The 20,160-nt window shown below is 39.0% G+C and overlaps 1 protein-coding gene across 2 annotated transcripts in view; it reads right to left on the bottom strand.

Moving 5' to 3' along the window:
- Positions 1-15,414, bottom strand: part of ABCA9 (ATP binding cassette subfamily A member 9) — a 60,554-nt gene extending 45,140 nt beyond the window's left edge. For both annotated transcript variants that reach the window (XM_072781021.1, XM_072781022.1), the window contains exons 1-9: positions 14,241-15,414; positions 8,822-9,066; positions 8,445-8,546; positions 6,274-6,481; positions 4,571-4,735; positions 3,892-3,995; positions 3,092-3,318; positions 711-852; positions 257-442 (exon numbers count right to left, since the gene is read on the bottom strand). In XM_072781021.1, the coding sequence (XP_072637122.1) occupies positions 257-442; positions 711-852; positions 3,092-3,318; positions 3,892-3,995; positions 4,571-4,735; positions 6,274-6,481; positions 8,445-8,540 (1,128 nt within the window). In that variant the 5' untranslated portion in view covers positions 8,541-8,546; positions 8,822-9,066; positions 14,241-15,414. The remainder of the gene's footprint in view (positions 1-256; positions 443-710; positions 853-3,091; positions 3,319-3,891; positions 3,996-4,570; positions 4,736-6,273; positions 6,482-8,444; positions 8,547-8,821; positions 9,067-14,240) is intronic.
- Between the last annotated feature and the right edge of the window lie 4,746 nt (positions 15,415-20,160).

Raw genomic sequence — 20,160 nt, 5'->3', positions numbered from 1 at the left:
TTAAATGTTCACGGGGACAACCCACGAAAAGCCAAAGCTGAACCACATCGATAATGGAGTATCAGCCTATATTTAGTGACTTAAAGCCAGTTACACTTAGAGAGAAAAATAAAAAAACCTCTCCAATAACTTAATGTGTATCTTCACAAAAGTGGATGGGAATTCTGGGGCTTAGAACATATAGCATGATTTTCTCAGAGAGAATTCTTTGACTGTTTTGTAAAAAAAAATCAAATAGTTAAATATTAACTCTTACCTGGGCCATGCCCACAGTGAAAGCAAAAGGGCTCAGAAAACATAAAGTCCACTCCAAAAATGCAGGAAGATGTCTGTACAATGCAGTGAATCCCAGACTCCCCCAGAAGACAGTAAGGAGAAAGACAACCAACCCAGTAAGGAAAGGTTTCTTTATCAACACGCTCATCAGGAAAGCTAAGGTTATCTGAGAGGAGAGAAAAACTTCAGGTAGCATATCATTCTCTGAGAATCATCAGTAGCATAACAAAAAGAATTTCATAATACAAAAATATATAACATCTGTTCCTCCCCATCCCACCCCCAGATACTGTCTCATGCAAATATTCATATGCTGCAAAGAGAAACAGAAAAGGTGTGATCAGAATCAGTGAGAAATGACTGGTAGATTTCTCTGAGAGAGAGAGAAAAAAAAAAGAGAGAGAGAGGGAGAGATAATAAATTCACCAACTCACCAGAGACAGGCCATAAAGGAGAAAGAGGGTGAAGACCACCACGAAGCCAGTTAGGACGACAATTTGGGCAGATTTTACAATAAGAGCCATCAAAGTAGCCACGATAAAGATGAAGCCAGCATACATCAAACCCCAGGAGAGCCTAGCACAGAAACTAAGCATCAGTTCAGAGGGCTGGTGCTTTATCACTTTATTCATTTACTTTGCTAATGATTTGGGAAGCTTACCATACATTGAGAGTAAAGGGGAATATAACAGCGAAGACATTAGAAAACTTCTCTGTCCCCGAAGTTCATATACTACCAGGGAAGGTAGACAATAAACAAGCAAACAGGTAAAATACGTAGCTGATTGCAAAATAAGAAAGAAATAGCCTGAGTAATGTAATGAGGGTAATTGGGAGCAGTTTTCTGGGAAGACATCTCTGACCTACACATCCATTCTGGGATGCTTCTTTCAGTAAAGTAGAAAGACCATGGATAAAAAACAGATGACGGAGCAGGGATCAGCAAATCAGTAAATCTTTTAGGCTTTTTGGACCATACGGTCTCTTGCAACTACTGAAGTCTGCCTTTGCACGGAAGCAGTCGTGGACAATCTGCAGTGACCAGGCTGTGTTCCAATAACAAGACACTGATGTTTGAATTTCATATAAACTTTGGTGTGCCATACATGTTCTTTTGATTTTTTAAGGCATTTTCATAAAAGCCATTCCTAGCTTGCAGATTGTTCAAAGAAGAACCATAGTTTGCCAACCCCTGATGTATACGATTAAATTTATATTAGGTATGGATCAGGTATACACTTAGGCATAGGGATGCAGAGATACAGAAAGATAGATGGATACGGAAGATATGTTTCTCTTGCTCTCAATGCCAAAGAAACAGGAAGAAAGTTCTTGATAGGGGAAAGAGAACACGCTTTCTAACCATACTGATGTAGGTTCAGGTTTTCTCTGCTACACTGTAACTGTATGGTCCTGAGAGGCAGTTAACTCAATCTCTTTAAATTTCCTTGTTGTCTACTGAAAAAATAATAAGAGAATTAAACAAAACGCATGTTATGTGTGTGATGTGGCAACTGGTTATCATGAACACTTAGCTTTTTTTTCTTCAAAGTATTAAGGCCATCCTGTTTTGGGAAGTCTTGCCTAATTGTAATGATGCCTTTTGCTCAGTCACGTCTGTTCATCTGAAATTGTTCATCTCTCCATGAACTTCTTAATTTCATTCACATGCGGTATCAATAGAATGTCATAGCCTTTTCTTAGGGGAGAAAAAGCCTGATTTTTTTTAACCTTTCTTCATTGAATGGATTTGGTTTCTCTCTTCTTTTTTTTTTTATCATATTATTTACTTTTCTCTGACTCTGTAGATTTCTATTTTTTAAAAAACATAGCAAGATTTTCTTCAGTGTTGAGCTACAGAATTTTAATACAAAAGAGACACCAGAAAAAACTCCCATTCTAGATCAAACTAGCCATCCTTTTTCTCCACTTCTGCACTCAGTTAATTGAACATCTCTGGAGAAAATAAAATAAATAAATTTGGTGTAAAATGTGGGGTCTTCTGACTCAACTGAACAGTGCCTAACCTCCTTTTAGCGACTACATGGCATCCGTCCAGAACTATTCTGTATGTTCCACAAATCTTGTTCACCATTGACAATAACATCAGTGTGTAAAAAAATCCAGTTCAACCCATGACTTTTCCAGTCCAGAACTCATGATTTTACTATTCTATATCTCAAATACATCCCTTGGCTAAACCCATTAAATTCTTTTTTTGTTTCCGGTTGGGGATTCACTCCTCAGTTTCTTAACTTATATCTACTGATCTCTCAGACTGTGACCCTTCCCAAATTTTTATTAACTGTCATCTAATATTGAGTGCTTAATTCTTGTTAAACTCAACACGAAGCGCTTTAAATACATTCCCTTCTTTCTTTTTTAAGATTTTATTTATTCATGAGAGACAGAGAGAGAGAGTGAGAGAGAGAGAGAAAGATAGAGAGGCAGGCAGAGGGAGAAGTAGGCTCCTTGCAGGGAACCCAATGTGGGACTCGATCCCAGGACCCTGGGAATCACAACCTGAGCCCAAGGCAGACACTCAACTACTGAGCCACCCAGGTGCCCCAGAATCATTCTTTCTATTGCTTAGTGACCGGAGTATCAGCAGACATCTATGGGACCAGGCTTCCTTTAATTCAAAGAAGTGTGACAACTTTTATTTACCAAGCTTACTTGAGTCTATTACAATCATTTATAATGCCCTACTTAGGAAAGAATCAAGTTTAAATATGACACTTTATAGGCTTAGGGAGTCTAACCAGCTTGCTGTACTTATCGATGTTGCCTGATAGATTGTGGCAACATAACTTACCAGAATGCTGACTCTCGAAGGCCCATCATCATCATCAGTGACTTAATGTATTGTCTTTCCTGTGTAACATTGACTGATACATAGTAAATGAACGCAGAAAAAGAAATAATGCAGAAGAATATGAAAAGATCAGTCACGACTCCTGCTTGGGCAACAAAAGGTAATATCTTCATATTTATACCAGTAATGGACATCAGCTCTTCCATCACTGAATGATTTGTTGTAATCTAAGGGAAGGTATCAATGAACAAATTGTTATCATCAAGCAATTTATAATTTCATGCATTTTCCCCTCAGTTATAAGAAATTATGTGCATTCCACATGTAAATAAATAGGCTTATCATGATTTGGCCCCGTGTAGTTCCTCAAACGCTCCTAAGTTCTGTCCTGCATCCTCAGATCTTTCCTATTTACCATCTTCACTGAACAAAATTTTACTCAGGCTTGAAGGCACAACTGAAATGCTGCTTCAGTTAGCCATCTTCCCTGATATTTCTCATCGAGTATCTCCTGCTCCATTATTTGCCTTCAATTCCACAATAGAACCTAAATTCTTAGTGATTTCATATCCATATCTCTATCTCCTCACTGCCCAGTATCTCTGGAGAAAAGTAACCGTGTTCTACTTATCTCCTGATCCTCATTGCTTAGTGTAATGGCTTAAATACAACAGTTGTTCAGTGTATTGTGCCAAATAAGTGAATCAATTAATTAAATGCCAAGATGGGACAATCTGTTACAGCACCATCATGGAAATGTAATTTGCAATGCAGTTGGTTTCCTTTAGCTTCATACTCACTTCTATGATAGCAGCGTTAATGGCAGCTTGAAAAGCTACAAAGCCTTTCTCCCAGAACATTGAAGCTTCGCATGTGACTTTTTCATCCATTACTTGACAATGAGCTTTAATAAAAGAACACAACCGTTTACGGTGGGATGGGACATTCTTGGTTAGGGGAAAAAGCAAAACCTCAAATGTTTCAAAATGCCCTCCAAGTCCACCATAATAAAGCGTATGGTAGGACTTCTCAGGTGAGGTTTGAAGAGCACACCAGAATTGCTTGGTTAATGTAGTAAAGACCAGTTACCAACAATTTTTCATTCGTTCTTGTCATGCTCTCAGTTAGCAAGAATGTTTTGTTGAGCTCTACTCTTCTGTTGCTTATGCCAAGAAAGTGCTACACTTTTTTAAACGTTGGGGAATCACTGAGCAAGAATCTTTCCATCAGGGTGTATTTAGGAGCAACGCAGGAATAATAGCAAATACAATTTCTTAATTAAACAATTTACTGAAGGAGACAAGCTTGTTTAAAATAAGAATGAATCTCATGTAAGTTTAGCAATTAAGAGTGCACGTGTGTAGGTTTGTGCAGCCCTCAGTGACCACATGTGCCCACTGGTGGCTGATGATGCGTAACCACACACACACACACACACACACACACACACACACCCCAAACTTCTTGTAGGAAAGTTACCTGAATGGTCTCTGTGTTCCTTCACCTTGGGGATCCTACCTCCCCAGAAAAATTTCAAATGATAAGAGAAGGTATCATTAAAGAGGACTTTCACTGCATCTACAGAGTAGTTTAAATCCAAGTCTTCCATGCTTTTCTCATCTGGCCACCCTAGGACTGTTCTTCCTGGCATGAAAGAAAGAAGTAGCTGGTAAGTTAGAAGATTTCCATGTGGTCCAACAACAGCATGCCATGCCATGCCATATCCAGTTATGCTAAAGTTGTTTTATATTAAAATCCTTTATTCACTAAAGGCAGGGCTGGTCCTAAAAACAGACTCACACCTTGGGGAAGTGTCTAAAATTCTAGATAAAATCACGGTTATGTGGAGATCACTTTTATCACAAATAGATCATACCTTTCCAAATACACTTTTAAACCCAGGATTTAAAGCACAATGAATTTGAAATAGCAGCAATATCACTCATGTACACACAAATCTATCCAAAGATGAAGTAGATGCTATGATTATAGTATGTATTTTCATATGGTGATGGTGTCAACGTGGCCAAACTTCCAAAGACAGTAGAAAGTTGTTAAATTTGGAGAATGTTTTCTCAAGGTATGTTGTTTATTCCAAAAGATATAATGTGAATTAACGACTGTTACTGACCAAACCTGGGTCACTTAAACCATGTAATTCTCTGGAGTCTAGTTTCAATTGGATGCCCGCGGCTCTAGTGCAATTCGACATGCTCCTAATCGTCTGCATTTCCCGCAATCTGGCAGCTGCATCCAGAGGCTTAATCAGACTCTGGTCAAATCCCTTTGGCAAGACTATAGGTGGTGGTGTGTTCTTTCATCAGAGTGTCATGATTTCTGATAATCTGGTTTTTTGAAGATGTTAGTAGCCATAGATGCTCAGTGCCTAGGTCCATTAATTCAATGGGACTATCAAAATGGTGATAATATATTTCCATCATTTGTTTTTTATTTATTGGTAGAAAAAATTATAAAAATGGCACTTCCCATCGTCTGTTTGATTATCCAATAGTACAGTTCATATAGGATAAATCCTGGTATCTTCCCATTATGTACAAATTTTCATAAGAAGGACTGGTTCTGTACCATCCTCCAAAAGAGATTCTTTTCTCTTTATACATTTGGAAAGCCTGGATTTTACATATACATGGGATGAGTTTCAAATCATCGCACGTGTTATTCTTTTTGAAGCTCAAAGTACACCAACTTAGACCAGTGGGAATATCCTCAAGTTGGTTGCTGAGCCCCTTTGATAGAATCTGTTATCACTGGCTTCCTATCTATCTGGAATGACAAAAATTTTTTAAATATTTTTATTTATTTATTTATTTATTTATTTATTTATTTATTTATTTATTTATTTATGAAAGAAAGAGAGAGAGAACATGGGGGGAGAAATAACCTTGGCACCTGGTTTTGTTTATGACTACTGCCTCTACTGCCTGTGATTTCTTGGTTTTGCTGTCTAATTTCTCTCTCAATTTTTTATGGATTTGAAGAGATTTAAAAACCCTGCTGTCAGCACTGTCCAACATCTCCAGAATCTTCTCACTAACATATATTCGAGTAACACCAGACTGTCTCATTTTGATATAGACTATAATGAGGATAACAGGAAATCCCAAATTAAATTTGTGTGCTTTGCAAATAAGGAAAACACCAAGATCTGCCAGGGAACATACCTTTCATGAATGGGGCTGAAGCCACCTTGTTCATTATCTCCTGGGTTGTTTTGGATTCAGGTGCAAATGCAATTACATAATTAGAATCATTAAAATTATCTACACGTCCCAGATCCATTGCAGGCAATTGAGTAAAGTCATTAACTTGATGTAAATTGGAGGAAAGTTGATATGTAAACAGCACTAGAAGAAATGAGAAAAACCATTCCTACACAGCAATGAGAGAAAAATGAAGCAAATCAGTAGCTGTTCATCCACAGATAAATCATCCACGAGCAACTTAAAACACTTAGTATTGTTATGCAATTTGGGCCATTTTTTCCTCTCTCATGGTTCCCAAGTGTTTCCATTTTCTTTTATCCTTTGATTAGACATTTTGAAATATGTGCATCATCTACCAAGAGAGAGTTGTGGCATTTATTCCAATTATAACTGAGAGTCTAAGTCTATCATACTTTAACATGACTGTTAGAAGCTAAATTGCTTCATGCATTCATGAAGTGGTTTATTCATGCCCAGTGGTTTACAGTCATGCTGACCTGAGTGTCAATGATAAAGAAATGCTAGCTATCATGAAATTGGTTTCCAGCTCTCATCCACAGGAGCAAGTGCCAATTTTTACCTGCTTTGGCCCTGCAAGTGGGAGAGTGTCAAAATACTGCTCATAAAAAGAAGTTTTAAAAAATCTTTGTCATTGTGACAACATTCTGATATTGGAAATGCAACAGAATGCATTTGAAGTCTGGTATGAAGAACATATTTTAAAAAAAATTCATGAGAGACCCAGAGAGAGAGGCAGAGACACAGGTAGAGGGAGAAGCAGTCTCCCTGTGGGGAGCCTGATGCGGAACTCGATCCCGGGACCCCAGAATCATGACGTGAGCTAAAGGCATATATGCTCAACCATCGAGGCACCCAGATGCCCCGAAGAGCACATTTTATTACTTTCAGCTCTAAACACAGGGGCTTTAAAAGTGGTATATATCTTATTTACCACCTGATCTTAGTTTAGTACGTGTATTGCTCTATACCAAATCTATCTACTTAGATGGATAAATTGACAGATATAATGTGTATATTAAAAACGGGTAAAATGTTGGAAGCAACACATCTCTTTAGAGTAGAATCCAACTTTTATATTTATATTTATTTAATCTTTACTCCATGCTGGGATTTTTGTATGCTTCATTTACTGCCAATCCAAGCATTCAATATAGCTTTGTTGAAAGAACACACACGTACATAATGTTCATAAGACCAAATTTTAATATGCTAACCCTTGCACTTTGGGTATTTTATAAACCATTTTTAACTCTTTAAATACACTTTTATCAGTTTCCTTAGTTTTTTACACAATTTTCTATATTGATCATTCTTATCAGTAGAAAATAAGTACTCTCTCAATAGAAGCAAAAGTTGAAAATGCCATTTTCTTTTCCTGTTTGTTTGTATACCTATTATTTTTTTCCCATTGACATTGCCTGTATCCACAGTACAATTGAGTAGAAGTGCTACAATTTATCTTTTGAGTTTTTTCCTTAATTTTGGATTACTTGCTGGATTAATTCTAGATTATTTTATTATTTTATTTATTTATTTATTTATTTATTTATTTATTTATTCATATTAGAGAGAGAGAGAGAGAGGCAGAGACATGGGCAGAGAGAGAAGCAGGCTCCATGCAGGGAGCCCGATGTGGGACTCGATCCCGGGTCTCTAGGATTGTGCCCTGGGCCAAAGGCAGGCTCTAAACTGCTGCACCCCCAGGGATGCCCAATTCTAGATTTTCTAATTCTAAATTTACTTCTTTTTTTGACTATGACCCTGAACTTTTATTTACCTTTTTCTTCATGAATTTCAAACAAGTTCAGATGTTTAGAATTATTATCTCTGCAATATAAAGACATGGCTTTATTTTACAGGGAGCTTCTGAATATCAATTAGTTAAAGAATGCCTTTAGTAAGACCTATAATAATAGTAATATATTTAAAGGACTCTCATTTGAAGTGATCACAGAGTCCAGAATTTGAAACAATAAAAGTCCAGCCTGTTGGTTAAAAATATAATACGTACATGAAACATTAAATAATGAAGATAAACTGCACTGCCCCCCTCCCCCCCCAAAATTCTCCTCTTCTAAATATGAGAAGACGTGGACTCTGAACCATACCAACAAAGTCTCTCTTTTCATCCTCCACTTTTTCAGAAAGTTCTTACAGAGGAGAGCCCATGTTTGCTGACCGACACTTATGTGCCTCTTGCTCATTCTGACCTGTTTATTTTAAAATAAAGAAATGAAAGAAGCAAATGTGAATGTCTGAAATAGGAAACATTATGCAATCAAACCAAAAAGAAGTACCATAACAGCTGTTTCCAATTGCATGTCTAGGAAAGGGAGCCAGAAGGCTAAAAACATACAAAGGGAAATTCAAATTAATGACCAAATCAATTAGTTTAATCTTCATGAGAAGCCCTTGGGATAGATCCCATTATTTTGTCCATTTAAAAGAGGAGGGAAATGAAGCACACAGAGGCTAAGTGACTTGCCAAACACAGCTGGGTGGCAGAACCAGGGCTTTAACTTGGATGACCAAGTTCTGGAGACCTCGCTCTTAACCACTGTGCCAGTCCTGTGGAAGTTGGTCTAGGGATTGTGTGGATCAATTCTTTCCTGCAGGATCAGAGATTCTATCAGCATCCAGACAGGTGGTGAGGAGCTCTAGGAGGGATGCACGCAGACTACTTATCCACAGGTTTTTGTCTGTGACATCGTCATCAGAAGCCCCTAGATGCTGGAACATAAGGAAAGATTGATTACTCTCTCAAGAGGCAGAGTAAATATATGATCTTTTAAAAAGAAAACCTTATTGCAAGAAACAAAAGAAAAGTTTTTAAGTCTTCCGCTTAACAACTATAATAAAATTCAAGAGGAAAGGTAAGAAGAAATGAAAAGCAACGTACATGCTTAAAAATCCCACTGAAGTCAGTAAAGAACACAAAATCTGATACAGAGAAAAATTTTGTAATCTTACCAAATTTTCAATGAAAATTAAAACTCATTTAAAAACCATGAGAGAGATCAAAAACACATAAGTGGAAAGAAAAAATAGGATCAGAAGTAAAGTTTTTGGTAAAGAGATACTCAAAAAGAAGAGAAAACAGTCTGGAGAAAAAGATATTGAGGTAAAAAAAAAAAAACATACTAGTGGAAATTAACTTTTCAATGTAGTGGAAAGACATGTATATTTCCCAAAAAGGCTCTCCAAGTACCAAATACAATGACAAAAAAATAACAATTTTTTTAAAACTAAAGGATAAAGGAAAAAGTTGGAATCAAGTTGACAGGGTCGAGGGGGTAGTTCAGTAAGGAATGAGTAAACAGTTTGCAATGGAATGAAAATCAACCTGATATCTTCAAAGTGGATTCGCCTATTTTCCTTTGAAAAATCTACCAAATGGGATAAATCCAAAAACATTGAATTATTTATTTGCAATAAAATTAGAACATGGTTTAACCCCAAACCACAGACATTCCCCCAAGAAATGTCAACCAAACTATTAAATTCTGCCTCAAATTAAGGAATACACTCAACAAACTTTTTTTTTATAATAAATTTACTTTTTTTATTGGTGTTCAATTTACCAACATACAGAATAACACCCAGTGCTCATCCCGTCAAGTGTCCCCCTCAGTGCCCATCACCCATTCACCCCCAACCCCCGCCCTCCTCCCCTTCCACCACCCCTAGTTTGTTTCCCAGAGTTAGGAGCCTTCATGTTCTGTCTCCCTTTCTGATACTTCCCACACATTTCTTCTTCCTTCCCTTATATTCCCTTTCACTATTATTTATATTCCCCAAATGTCAAAAAAGTTTTTTGACTCCCTGATTGAAATGTGCATATTAATCAAAGAATGAGAAAATTAATTGAATCTAAAATTATTAAGAAACCCTGAGAACCAGACAACATTCTCTCACTTGAAATAACCTGTAGGGTAAAAGGCCATGGCAGATGCATGGCATCTGATTCCACCTCATGGAATGTCAGGAAGATGATGCAATTCTGCATGAATACAACATCGTTGCTTTGTTCAAGTCCACAGCCGAGATATAGGAAAAGAATACGGAACATCTTTACACCAGTGGTAAGAAACAACAATAGCCCAAACGAAATTAAAACCACATTTCCCATGGCATGAACAAAAAATAAGAAATGTGGAGAGACCTTGATGAACTGAATCCTCAAGAAAGACAAGCCCATGATGGGTACAAAGAGAGCCAATCTTGCAGCTTCCATATCTGGGGGAAGCACCTCATCTGGGTGTGGGTGGAGAGACAAGGTGTGTCCACCGGAGAGGGTATTTGCAAAGACAAGGAGGGAAAGGTCAAAGCTTAGATAATGTATTGATGGGATACAAGAAGTAGAATCTAATAGAGTGTAAATGCAAAGAATTAAAACAGCCTAAACAAGTTTTTCTTCACCCTACAACCATGTTGGATTTTCGAAAAGGATAAAAGGGTAAAAAAATGTTCCTGAAAAATAGAACCCCTGAAGCTCTGTGACTTCTTGTGCTGTGTAGCTTCTGAGACCTTGCCAGAGTTGCACCCAGTGGTGTGAAAGTGTTCTTTGTTGGAAAACTAAGGGCAGAAAAATAGAGTTATTGTGGTAAGGCCTGTTGGGTAAAGAGGTATGTGTGGGGTCATTACAGAAAATCTGGTTCTTGCAAAGTTGCGGGCCCCATTTTATTGCCAGGAGAAAAGAGCACCTAAAATAATTTTCAGATTCATGATGCCTGTTACTCCAGCATGCATATGAGTGGATAGGAGGGAGGTAGAAATAGGGATAGGGGGTGGGCAGACAGCAAACACATGAATCAGATAAGTTTGTAGTTGGGAGTTCCTTGAACTGGAAACTCATTTTAATTGTATATTATTGGAGGCAATTTAGGCCTGATGATTTACAGGATGATTTACCCATGTTGCTCAGCAGACCAGTCATTCATTGCCTCCTATTTATGGGCTCAACCTTGGCTTTGGAAGTAAGTCAGGTAAGGACCTAGGCTCACAGGGAGAGAGCACTAGCCTTTAGGCTTACACACAGGTCTACCAGTCAGCCAGACTGTCAGTTTCCAGTATGTGGGTCAAGTCATCAGCAACTCCATAGAATTGTTTGCAGAGGGCAGCCCGGGTGGCTCAAAGGTTTAGTGCCACCTTCAGCCCAGGGCCTGATCCTGGAGACCTGGAATTGAGTCCCATGTCAGGATCCCTGCATGGGGCCTGCTTCTCTCTTTGCCTGTGTCTCTGCCTCTCTCTCTCTGTGTATGTGTCTCTCATGAGTAAATGAATAAAATCTCTAGGAAAAAAATTGTTTACATAAGACATTATATAGAGAGAACCTATATAACAACAATTCAGGATATACCTAACAGTGATTAAATAATCTCTTTCAAACCCAGTGAAGGCAGCAGATTCCAGATATAACACCCAGTCTGGTAATGGTAGCATGATGTAATTATTTATATGGTCATCTTAGTGAAGTCCAAGAGTTACTAGCCTATCTCCCAGAATGAGCTACGTAATTGAATCTCAAGAAGTCTATTTCATTATTTTCTTGTCAGGAAGAATAACAAAATTACTGAGACTTAGAAAGCATGAATGCCCATGAATTATCTTAGTTGGTAAAGAAAACATGAAACGTAGTCTTAGTTAATAGAACCCAACATTAGGAGAGGAATTTCTCTCTGCCTTAAGTAGGTGATCTTCGCATTTGATCTGCCTCCTGAATACCAGTAGGGATGAGCATATTCATGGCTGTGCTCTCGCCCCATGGATAAGGTCAGTATTAGGCCATGAATCTAGTAGCCAGAAACAGCCACTACCTGTTCCAAGGATAGTGGCTTGAGCTTTGGCACAAGGCTTAGAGCACAAGGTCAATTGGCCAATAAGACCTGGGTTTGAGGGGTTGTTGTGTCCTCCTTTGGTGCCATATTGAAGAAGGATGGAAACCACAGAATTGCTATTTATTGTCTTTTCCATCAAATTACTAATGAGGTTGTTTCTGGCTACTGGAGTCATGGCCTAATATCGATCTTATCCATGGGACGAGAGCACAGCCATGAATATGCTGGTCTCTACTGGTATTCAGGAGGCAGAGCGAATGCGAAGATCACCTACTCAAGGCACAAATAAAACCTAATCATTGTGTGTTCCAGGGAATTTGGGGCATCTGCCATTTCAATCTGAAAGGCGAGGAATAAACTGAAGAGAAACAAGGCAGGCAGGATAATGGTCCTGTTCTAATCCTGGAACTTGTGAATATTTTACATTACATGACAAAGGAGAATTAATAACAGATGGGAGTCAGGTTGCTAATCAAGTGACTCTAAATCAGGGAGATAATCCTGAGTCATCTAGATGGATCCAAGGTAATCGCAAGGGTCCCAAAAAGTAGAAAAAAGAAGTGAAAAGGGCAGAGTGAGGTGCTGTTAAAAGGACTGAACCCATTGCTGGCCTTGAAGATGGAGGAAGGCGGGCACGAGCTGAGGCATGCCAGCAGCCTCTGGAAGCTCAAGAAGGCAAGAAAGCAGAGTTCTCCCTCGCATCCTCCAGAAACGAATGCAGCCCTTGCCAGCACCTTGATTTTCGTCCAGTGAGACTCACATCACACTTCTCACCTCCCACACTGTAAGATGATAAATCTGTTTTGTCCTCAGCCATGAAGTTCACGGTCATCTGTGGCAGCAGCCACAGAAAATTAATACAAGGAGCACAAAAGGAGGCTGAAAGCGTGAAGCCTGAGAGTAAGACAAGGACAAGGGCTCTAGGACATAAAGAGTTGCCTTTATGAGGTGCCCCCTTGTGGAACAAAAATTGTCCAAAAATGAACAAAGGGATCATGTTTGGATGAGCTCCTGACGATGGTGCCACCGGAGCAGGCTGTGATGGCCTGGAGACCCCAACTGAAAGAGACCACGACATTGCCAATTGAGCAGTCAGTGCCCTGGTGAACCATGGTATCAGAGACGGTTAAATATGTTGCCTACGTGCATACTCTCCTTTCTTTCTGTGGAGGGATGCATGTGCTAGAAAGTCTTGATGACTACAGAAGAATGAACTGTCACGATGGTGGTTATTTATTCCTGACTAAGGACTGAGTCCCATTCCCCGCCCCCCCCGCCCCCCATACAGGGTATTTCCCATCAGGATATATACACATCCTAATGTATAGATCAAGGGAAAGGAAAAAAAATTACTGTTCACCAGAGGAACATAAAATATCTTACTAATTTAAATTGCTCTAGATAGGAAGTGTGATCTAGAAATAATAATGTGGCTATAAAAAACCAGCCACTCCCCACCAGATAGAATTCCTCGTAGTCAGAAAATAAACACATTGCACAACAGATCAGATCAAGATTCCAATAGATGGAGTATGATAAAGAAGGTCAATAAAAATATTGCCCTGAGTTTTCTTGATGAAAATATTCTCAAGCCAATTAAAACAATTCAAGACTCAGAAAATCGTGTGCCCCCTCCCCACCCACCCACCCCCCTACGCACTCATGCTTATGGATCCTCTGGCAGTAAAACTGAAAACAAACAAAAAACAATAAGTAATTCTAATCACTTGGGAAACAGCCCATGCTTGCAAAGAGGCAACAACGTAAAGTCACATTCCTTTCAATTCAGCCAATACCCTTTTAAGATAATATATGCTATTTGTCCAAACATACTTTATAGTCATGGGATAAAAAAGAAAAAAAAAAAAAAAAAGCAAGCCCCACTTAGTTCTCCAACTGGTTTTTTAAGCCATACAACATTAAATACTCAGATGACTTGGAAAATCAGAACAACTAATAATTTACTGCATTTTAATAGTTTCCATCTAAATGTTTGACATTCCCTGTTTGAAGTCATAAGTTATAGTTGTATATGCAAAACAACCACAATTTTAGAGATTAACTTACTCTCAGGAAAGCTGGAGCAAGAGTCTAGAAACAATGCATCCACAGGTCTCTGCATGTCCTGGAGGAGATTTCACATTCCTTTTGGGTCACTACTACATCATGCTTTTAATTTCATGTTTATTGTGAAGAATTCCGGTTTAGAATGATTTCCGAAAAGGATTATGGTCTGAGTTCGGCCAGGCTGCCAAAAACTCTCCGCTCACATCACATGGTGACTTCTTTGCTGTTTTCCTTTTCTTTGTCTCCCAGCCAGCCACTCAGCAGGGAGTTCGTAGTTGCAGATGGCTCGCTGGACATATCAAAACATCAGCAGCTATCAAACCAAAGAGAATCTAGTCTTTCCCAATTAGCTTTTTCATACAATGCCCTAATGGCAGAGTTGACCCCCAGCACAGCCTTTTTTTAAAAAAAAAAAAGAAACATAAGTGAAGAGATGGGTCAGAGAAAAGCAGAGCAGAGAGAGGTTGAAAAAGAAAAGATATATTTTTTTTAATGATAGCTATAAATATATACCATCGGGTCAGAAAGTCACACAAAATCCTCCACTGAAAATTTAGTTCTTAAAACCTGGGTGCAGAAATATGCCCATGAAGCAGTGTCATGCTTCAGGGTAAAAGAACGAGGTCTGGATTTTCAGCTGCATTTCAGCTGCAATTGCATGCCAGCTAAGTGGGGCATCTCTCCTGGAGTGCCAAGTAGGAGGATGCGGGGAGCCAGGTCATGCCAAAGCACCTGCATCCCCCCAAATCTACCGGCTTGTTCCTTCTGCCACAAGTCCCAGCAAACAAACCACTTCCTCTGGAACCAACTGCTGGTTGGAGTAGGTCCTGTCTTCCCTATTTTTCAAGAAACGTTTCTAACAGGTAGGAATTGCCATCCCACCTTCTTTGAGCATTTCAGTTAAGGCCAGGCAATTCCCGTGTAATTCGTGGCTGATGAAGAAAAGCAAAAGAGGGCCTGCTGTCTTTCTGCTCGCAGTCTGTCCATCTGTTCCAGGCTTCTGCGCTGGGGTTGCTCTCTGAGCACACGACCGATGGAGAAACGATGTGCTGTGCGTGCAATTCTTAAATCGAATAGACTCCTCTGTGCCCCAGGGTCTGCAAAAATCACATGAGATCCTCCTCACCTACTTCCCATCCCTCAATGCTTATTCAATCGTGTGTGCTCTTGTACTAGTTGTGAGTTCAGAAATTGCTCTCAGCAAACAAAACAGAGGCAGATCGAACTCATTAATGCCAGAGACTGTCAAACTTAAAAAGAGAAAAAAAAAAAAAACACAAACCAAAACACTTCTGAGCGGTCCTGCATGTCTGCTGTCTTCTGCAGAAGATACAAAACTATCCGGTTTTATAACACGGCCAGCATTCTGTAAGCAGAGAATATAATTCAGGAAATGTTTTTCAGTAACTTTTTTCCTAGAAGGATTTTTGTATCAAGGATGGAGCTGATGCCTTCTGGCCCTTGTTGGCTCCTGAACCCTCTCGTCTTCTTCTTTTCTTTTCTTCTTTTCCATTCTTTTCTTTTCTTTCTTTTTTTTTTTAATAGAAGTAGTTGACACGCAATGTTGCATTGGTTTCAGGGGTACATGGTGATTCAGCAAATCCATGTGTTATGCTATGCTCACCGCAAGTGTAGCTACCATCTGTCCATAAAATGCTAGTATAATACCATTAACTGTACCCCATGCTGTGTCTTTCATCCCCATGACTTACTCATTCCATACCTGTAAAGCTGTACCTCTCACTCACCTTCAGACACTATTCTTTTCCTTCAAAATGTTGGCCTCTTCCTTCCCACATGGCACATGTAATCTCTGTATCACTGTAACAGAGTGAGGGCACGCTCATTAATCTTCAACATTTTCTTGACTAAGTCTTATATCTTCATTCTTCTAAATAATCTTTAGAATCAGCTTGCCAATTAAAAAAAAATCACGCTGTTGGGATTTTAAAAACAGAACAGTACTGATTTTGTGCAGAAGGTAATTGCTATAAGCAACCACATATGGCACTTACGATGTGCGGGGTACACGCACTTAAATATTAACCCATTTAACTCACCTAATAATTTTATCAGGTAGGCTCACCCCCATTTTACAGATGAGAAAAATGAAGCCCAGAGAGTTTAAATAACTGGCACAAATTTAGACAGCTGGCGAGTAGCAGCAGATCCTGGGTAAAAATTCAGAGCATCTCCAGTCTGTAGCTTAAATAACAAATGTTATGATGTCTCATTTGTAGGGGGTCCCTGTTCACCCAATGGTTCCCACTTTAGCTACACATATTTTACCATTCGCCTTGCCTTATGCTTCATGTATTTTGCAGCAACGTTCTCCAGTGCCGGAAGCCTTATAGATTTCATGTGGTCGTAAAACATTCCTTGGAGTTTTTTCCTGGCTGCTTGTACAGACTACTTAGCTCCTGGGACATGTGTGTAAAAGCAGAAAAAAAAAAAAAAAAAACAACTTGATTTGCAAAGAAAGGAGAATGGAGCCACCTAGCAGCCTGACAGAGAAAGAGAGACACAGAGACAGAGAGAGAGAGAGAGACAGGGAGGGAGGGAGGGAGGGAGACTGAGCACATCTGCTTGTTTCCCAGGGACTTTGTGATCTTGCTTTTTGTCCTTCCTCAGACCCAGCTGCAAGGCTACAGTTGGGTTTTGGCAAATACTCTCCAAAAATTCCTCTTTCTTGTTTTTTTGTTTTTTTTTTGTTTTTTAATATAAGAAACAAATTCTACTTGGTCCTATTTTGTGTGCTCTCTCTCTCTCTTTGCATTGAAACATCCTTTGTATGGTATATTCTTGCTCTTAATTTTTATTTGCATTTGCATTGCTCAGATATGTTTCCACCTATCTCTAGCATCTGCCTATGGGCTGTCTCTTGAAGCAGTATCATCAACTTTATGGTCAACTAATATTCGATAAAGGAGGAAAGACTATCCACTGGAAGAAAGACAGTCTCTTCAATAAATGGTGCTGGAAAAATTGGACATCCACCTGCAGAAGAATGAAACTAGACCACTCTCTTTCACCATACACAAAGATAAACTCAAAATGGATGAAAGATCTAAATGTGAGACAAGAGTCCATCAAAATCCTAGAGGAAAAAAAAAAATCCTAGAGGAGAACACAGGCAACACCCTTTTAGAACTTGGCCACAGTAACTTCTTGCAAGATATTGTTCTTTTCACCCAGTCTGTAAATCTTCTACTTTCTGTGAGAGATCCAAGTTCCTGCAATAAGCAACTCATATTGTCCAGTTGTCTCATTATACAGTTTCCAAATGAAGCTTTCCTGCTTTTTTCCCATTTCTCCTTTTCAATGCTGATCATAGTATTTATTTTTCCCCCTCTGTTCCTTTTTTTTTTTTTTTTACTTTCAACTTGTCCTTTTCTCTTTTGCTGTGGAAAGCCCTGGATGAGTACTTTCTAGTCTTTCATTCCACTAGGAATCATCCTTAACTCTTGACAAACATACTTGAACCTGCCTCACTCTGTCAAGGGAAAAAAAAAAACAGCCTAAATCTCTATCTTCCCCCCCCCCCCCAAGACCTGCTATTTTGGCATCCACACCCCACTCCATATGGATAAGTCGGCCAGCATGGTTGACCTCAAAGCCCAAGCTCTACTCCTTACTCCTTACTCGCAGTGCAATGCCAAGCAGGTGACTCGCCCAAGAAGCCTCTCAGTCCCTCATCTGTAAGATATAGATGATATGATACTATGCAACACGGTCTTTTAGGATTTGAACATTTTAGAATTGGGGGTCCGATTAAAGGAAACAACACATGTAAAGTATTTAGCAAAGTACCAAGCGCTGACTGAGCACTTGATAAATGGTAGCAATTACACTCTTCACAGCCCTGGAAAAACTACAAATGGTAGGGTTTTTTTTTTTTAATTAAAATATAATTGACATGCAATATAATATTCGTTTCAGGTGTATACTCTAATAATTTGGTGATTCTATCCATCACTCAGTGCTCATGACAGTAAATGTACTCTTAATCCCCTTTGTCTATTGCACCCATCCCACCCACCTGGAAATTACAGGTATTTTTTAAAATTACTAATCTGATTAATGAAAAACATACTACCACCTTGATGACTTAACGTATATTTCTTAGGTTACTTGTAATGTCAAGCATATTTTATTTTTATTTTCTTAAAGATTTTTATTTATTTATTCATGAGAGACACACAGAGAGAACCAGAGACATAGAAAGAGGGAGAAGCAGGTTCCCTGTGGGGACCCCGATGTGGGACTCAATGCCAGGACCCCGGGATCATGACCTGAGCCAAGGGCAGACACTCAACCACTGAGCCACTCAGGGGCCCCTGTCAAGTATATTTTAACACGATTTCTGGCTACTTGTAAATTGACTAGTAAATCCATCTTTTTTTTTCTCTACTTATATTACTGTTTACTCTGTCATTCTGGATTTTTGTGTTTAAGCTTTTGTTTTTGACCATGACTGAGAATATCTTTTTTTTTTTTTTTTGACTGAGAATATCTTAAATCATTTATTTAAAAAATAACGTTGCTGCCTTCTCACATCTAGTTTTGCTGATAAGCAAGCTTATCTAACTCTGAATCTCATTCACTTAAGGTATTTCTTTGTTCTTGCTAGGTGATTTTAGGATTTTTCTCAGTCACAAATGTATGAAGTTTCATGAAAATGTGCTTAGGTGTAGGCTTTGGTTTTTGGTTTTGGTTTTTGGTCCTGCCTGGCACTCTGTGGCCACTTGCAATCAAAGAACTTGTGTTCTTTGTTTTGTTTTGTTTTTAAGTTCTGGGAAATTTTCAGCTAATATTTTGGTCCAGTATTGCTTCCCTTTTAGTCTATTCTTTTTTTCTGAGAAGCTTATTAGGTATTTGAGGTCGATTGTCTTTGTCTAACCTTCTTCCTAACTACTGTCTTAAAACTGGAAAGCAATCCATTTTCACACCACATAAATCTCTCCAACATACAATTTTTATTATGTCACTCCCATCGCTGCCTTCGCAGTGTCTTGGCTCCTTTGCAAAACTACATAAGGCTTTTATCATCTGGTCACTGCCCCAGCCTGCCTTTGCCTTAACCCTTCTTCTAACTCCAGACATACTGAGACATGATTTTTAAAATTTTAAAATTTTATTTTATTTTGAGAGAGAGAGAGAGCACCTCAAGGTGTGAGCAGAGGGGAGAGGCAGAAGGAGAGGGAGAGAAAGGATCTTAAGCAGGCTCCACACCCAGCACAGAGTCCAATGTGGGGCTGGATCTCACAACCCTGAAATCAGGACCTGAGCTAAAACCAAAAGTCAGACACTTAAACATGTACACCATTGAGGCACCCCTAATTTTTTTTTTTAAATGAACGCATCATAATGTAATTTACCTCTGTTTACTCTCTTGGAATTAACCCCTCCTCTCATCTGGCCTTCCCATAATGACTTTATAAATGATCATTGTAAGGCCCAGTAGTTATATGTAATAATTGATAACTATCCTCCTAATATTACTTGTCCATCAGGTCTTGTGTCTGACTTCTCCTCGCATAGGAGGCTTCTTGGCCTTGTCCTATGTGGGTTAGAGGCCCTTCTCAGGTACTCCCATGGCACCATGCACTGCTGTGGTGGTATGTACCTCACCATACTTCAAACTAATCATACTCATCTCTCCCAGCATAAACTAGATGTTAAACAACTGAGGAGTACTGTAGACTCTTCACTGTGTTCATATCACAGAGCCTAGGGCATGAAAGTTGCTCAATACATAGATTTTGAATTTTAGATTTATAGCGTGGATGTGAGATAGGGAAGCAAAACCAAAACAAAACTATGATGCCTTCTTTCTAGAACCCTGGTTTTGAAAGAAAGGCCATCAGTGGAGTGGGAGCCAAAATGAGTTGTTTGGATCAAGGGTAGGTTTCTTTTTTAA

This window comes from Canis lupus, chromosome 16 (assembly GCF_048164855.1).
Source record: "Canis lupus baileyi chromosome 16, mCanLup2.hap1, whole genome shotgun sequence".
NCBI classification, from domain to species: Eukaryota; Metazoa; Chordata; class Mammalia; order Carnivora; family Canidae; genus Canis; species Canis lupus.
Note: the sequence above shows the minus strand (reverse complement) of the source record. Positions and strands in the feature narration are given on the sequence as shown.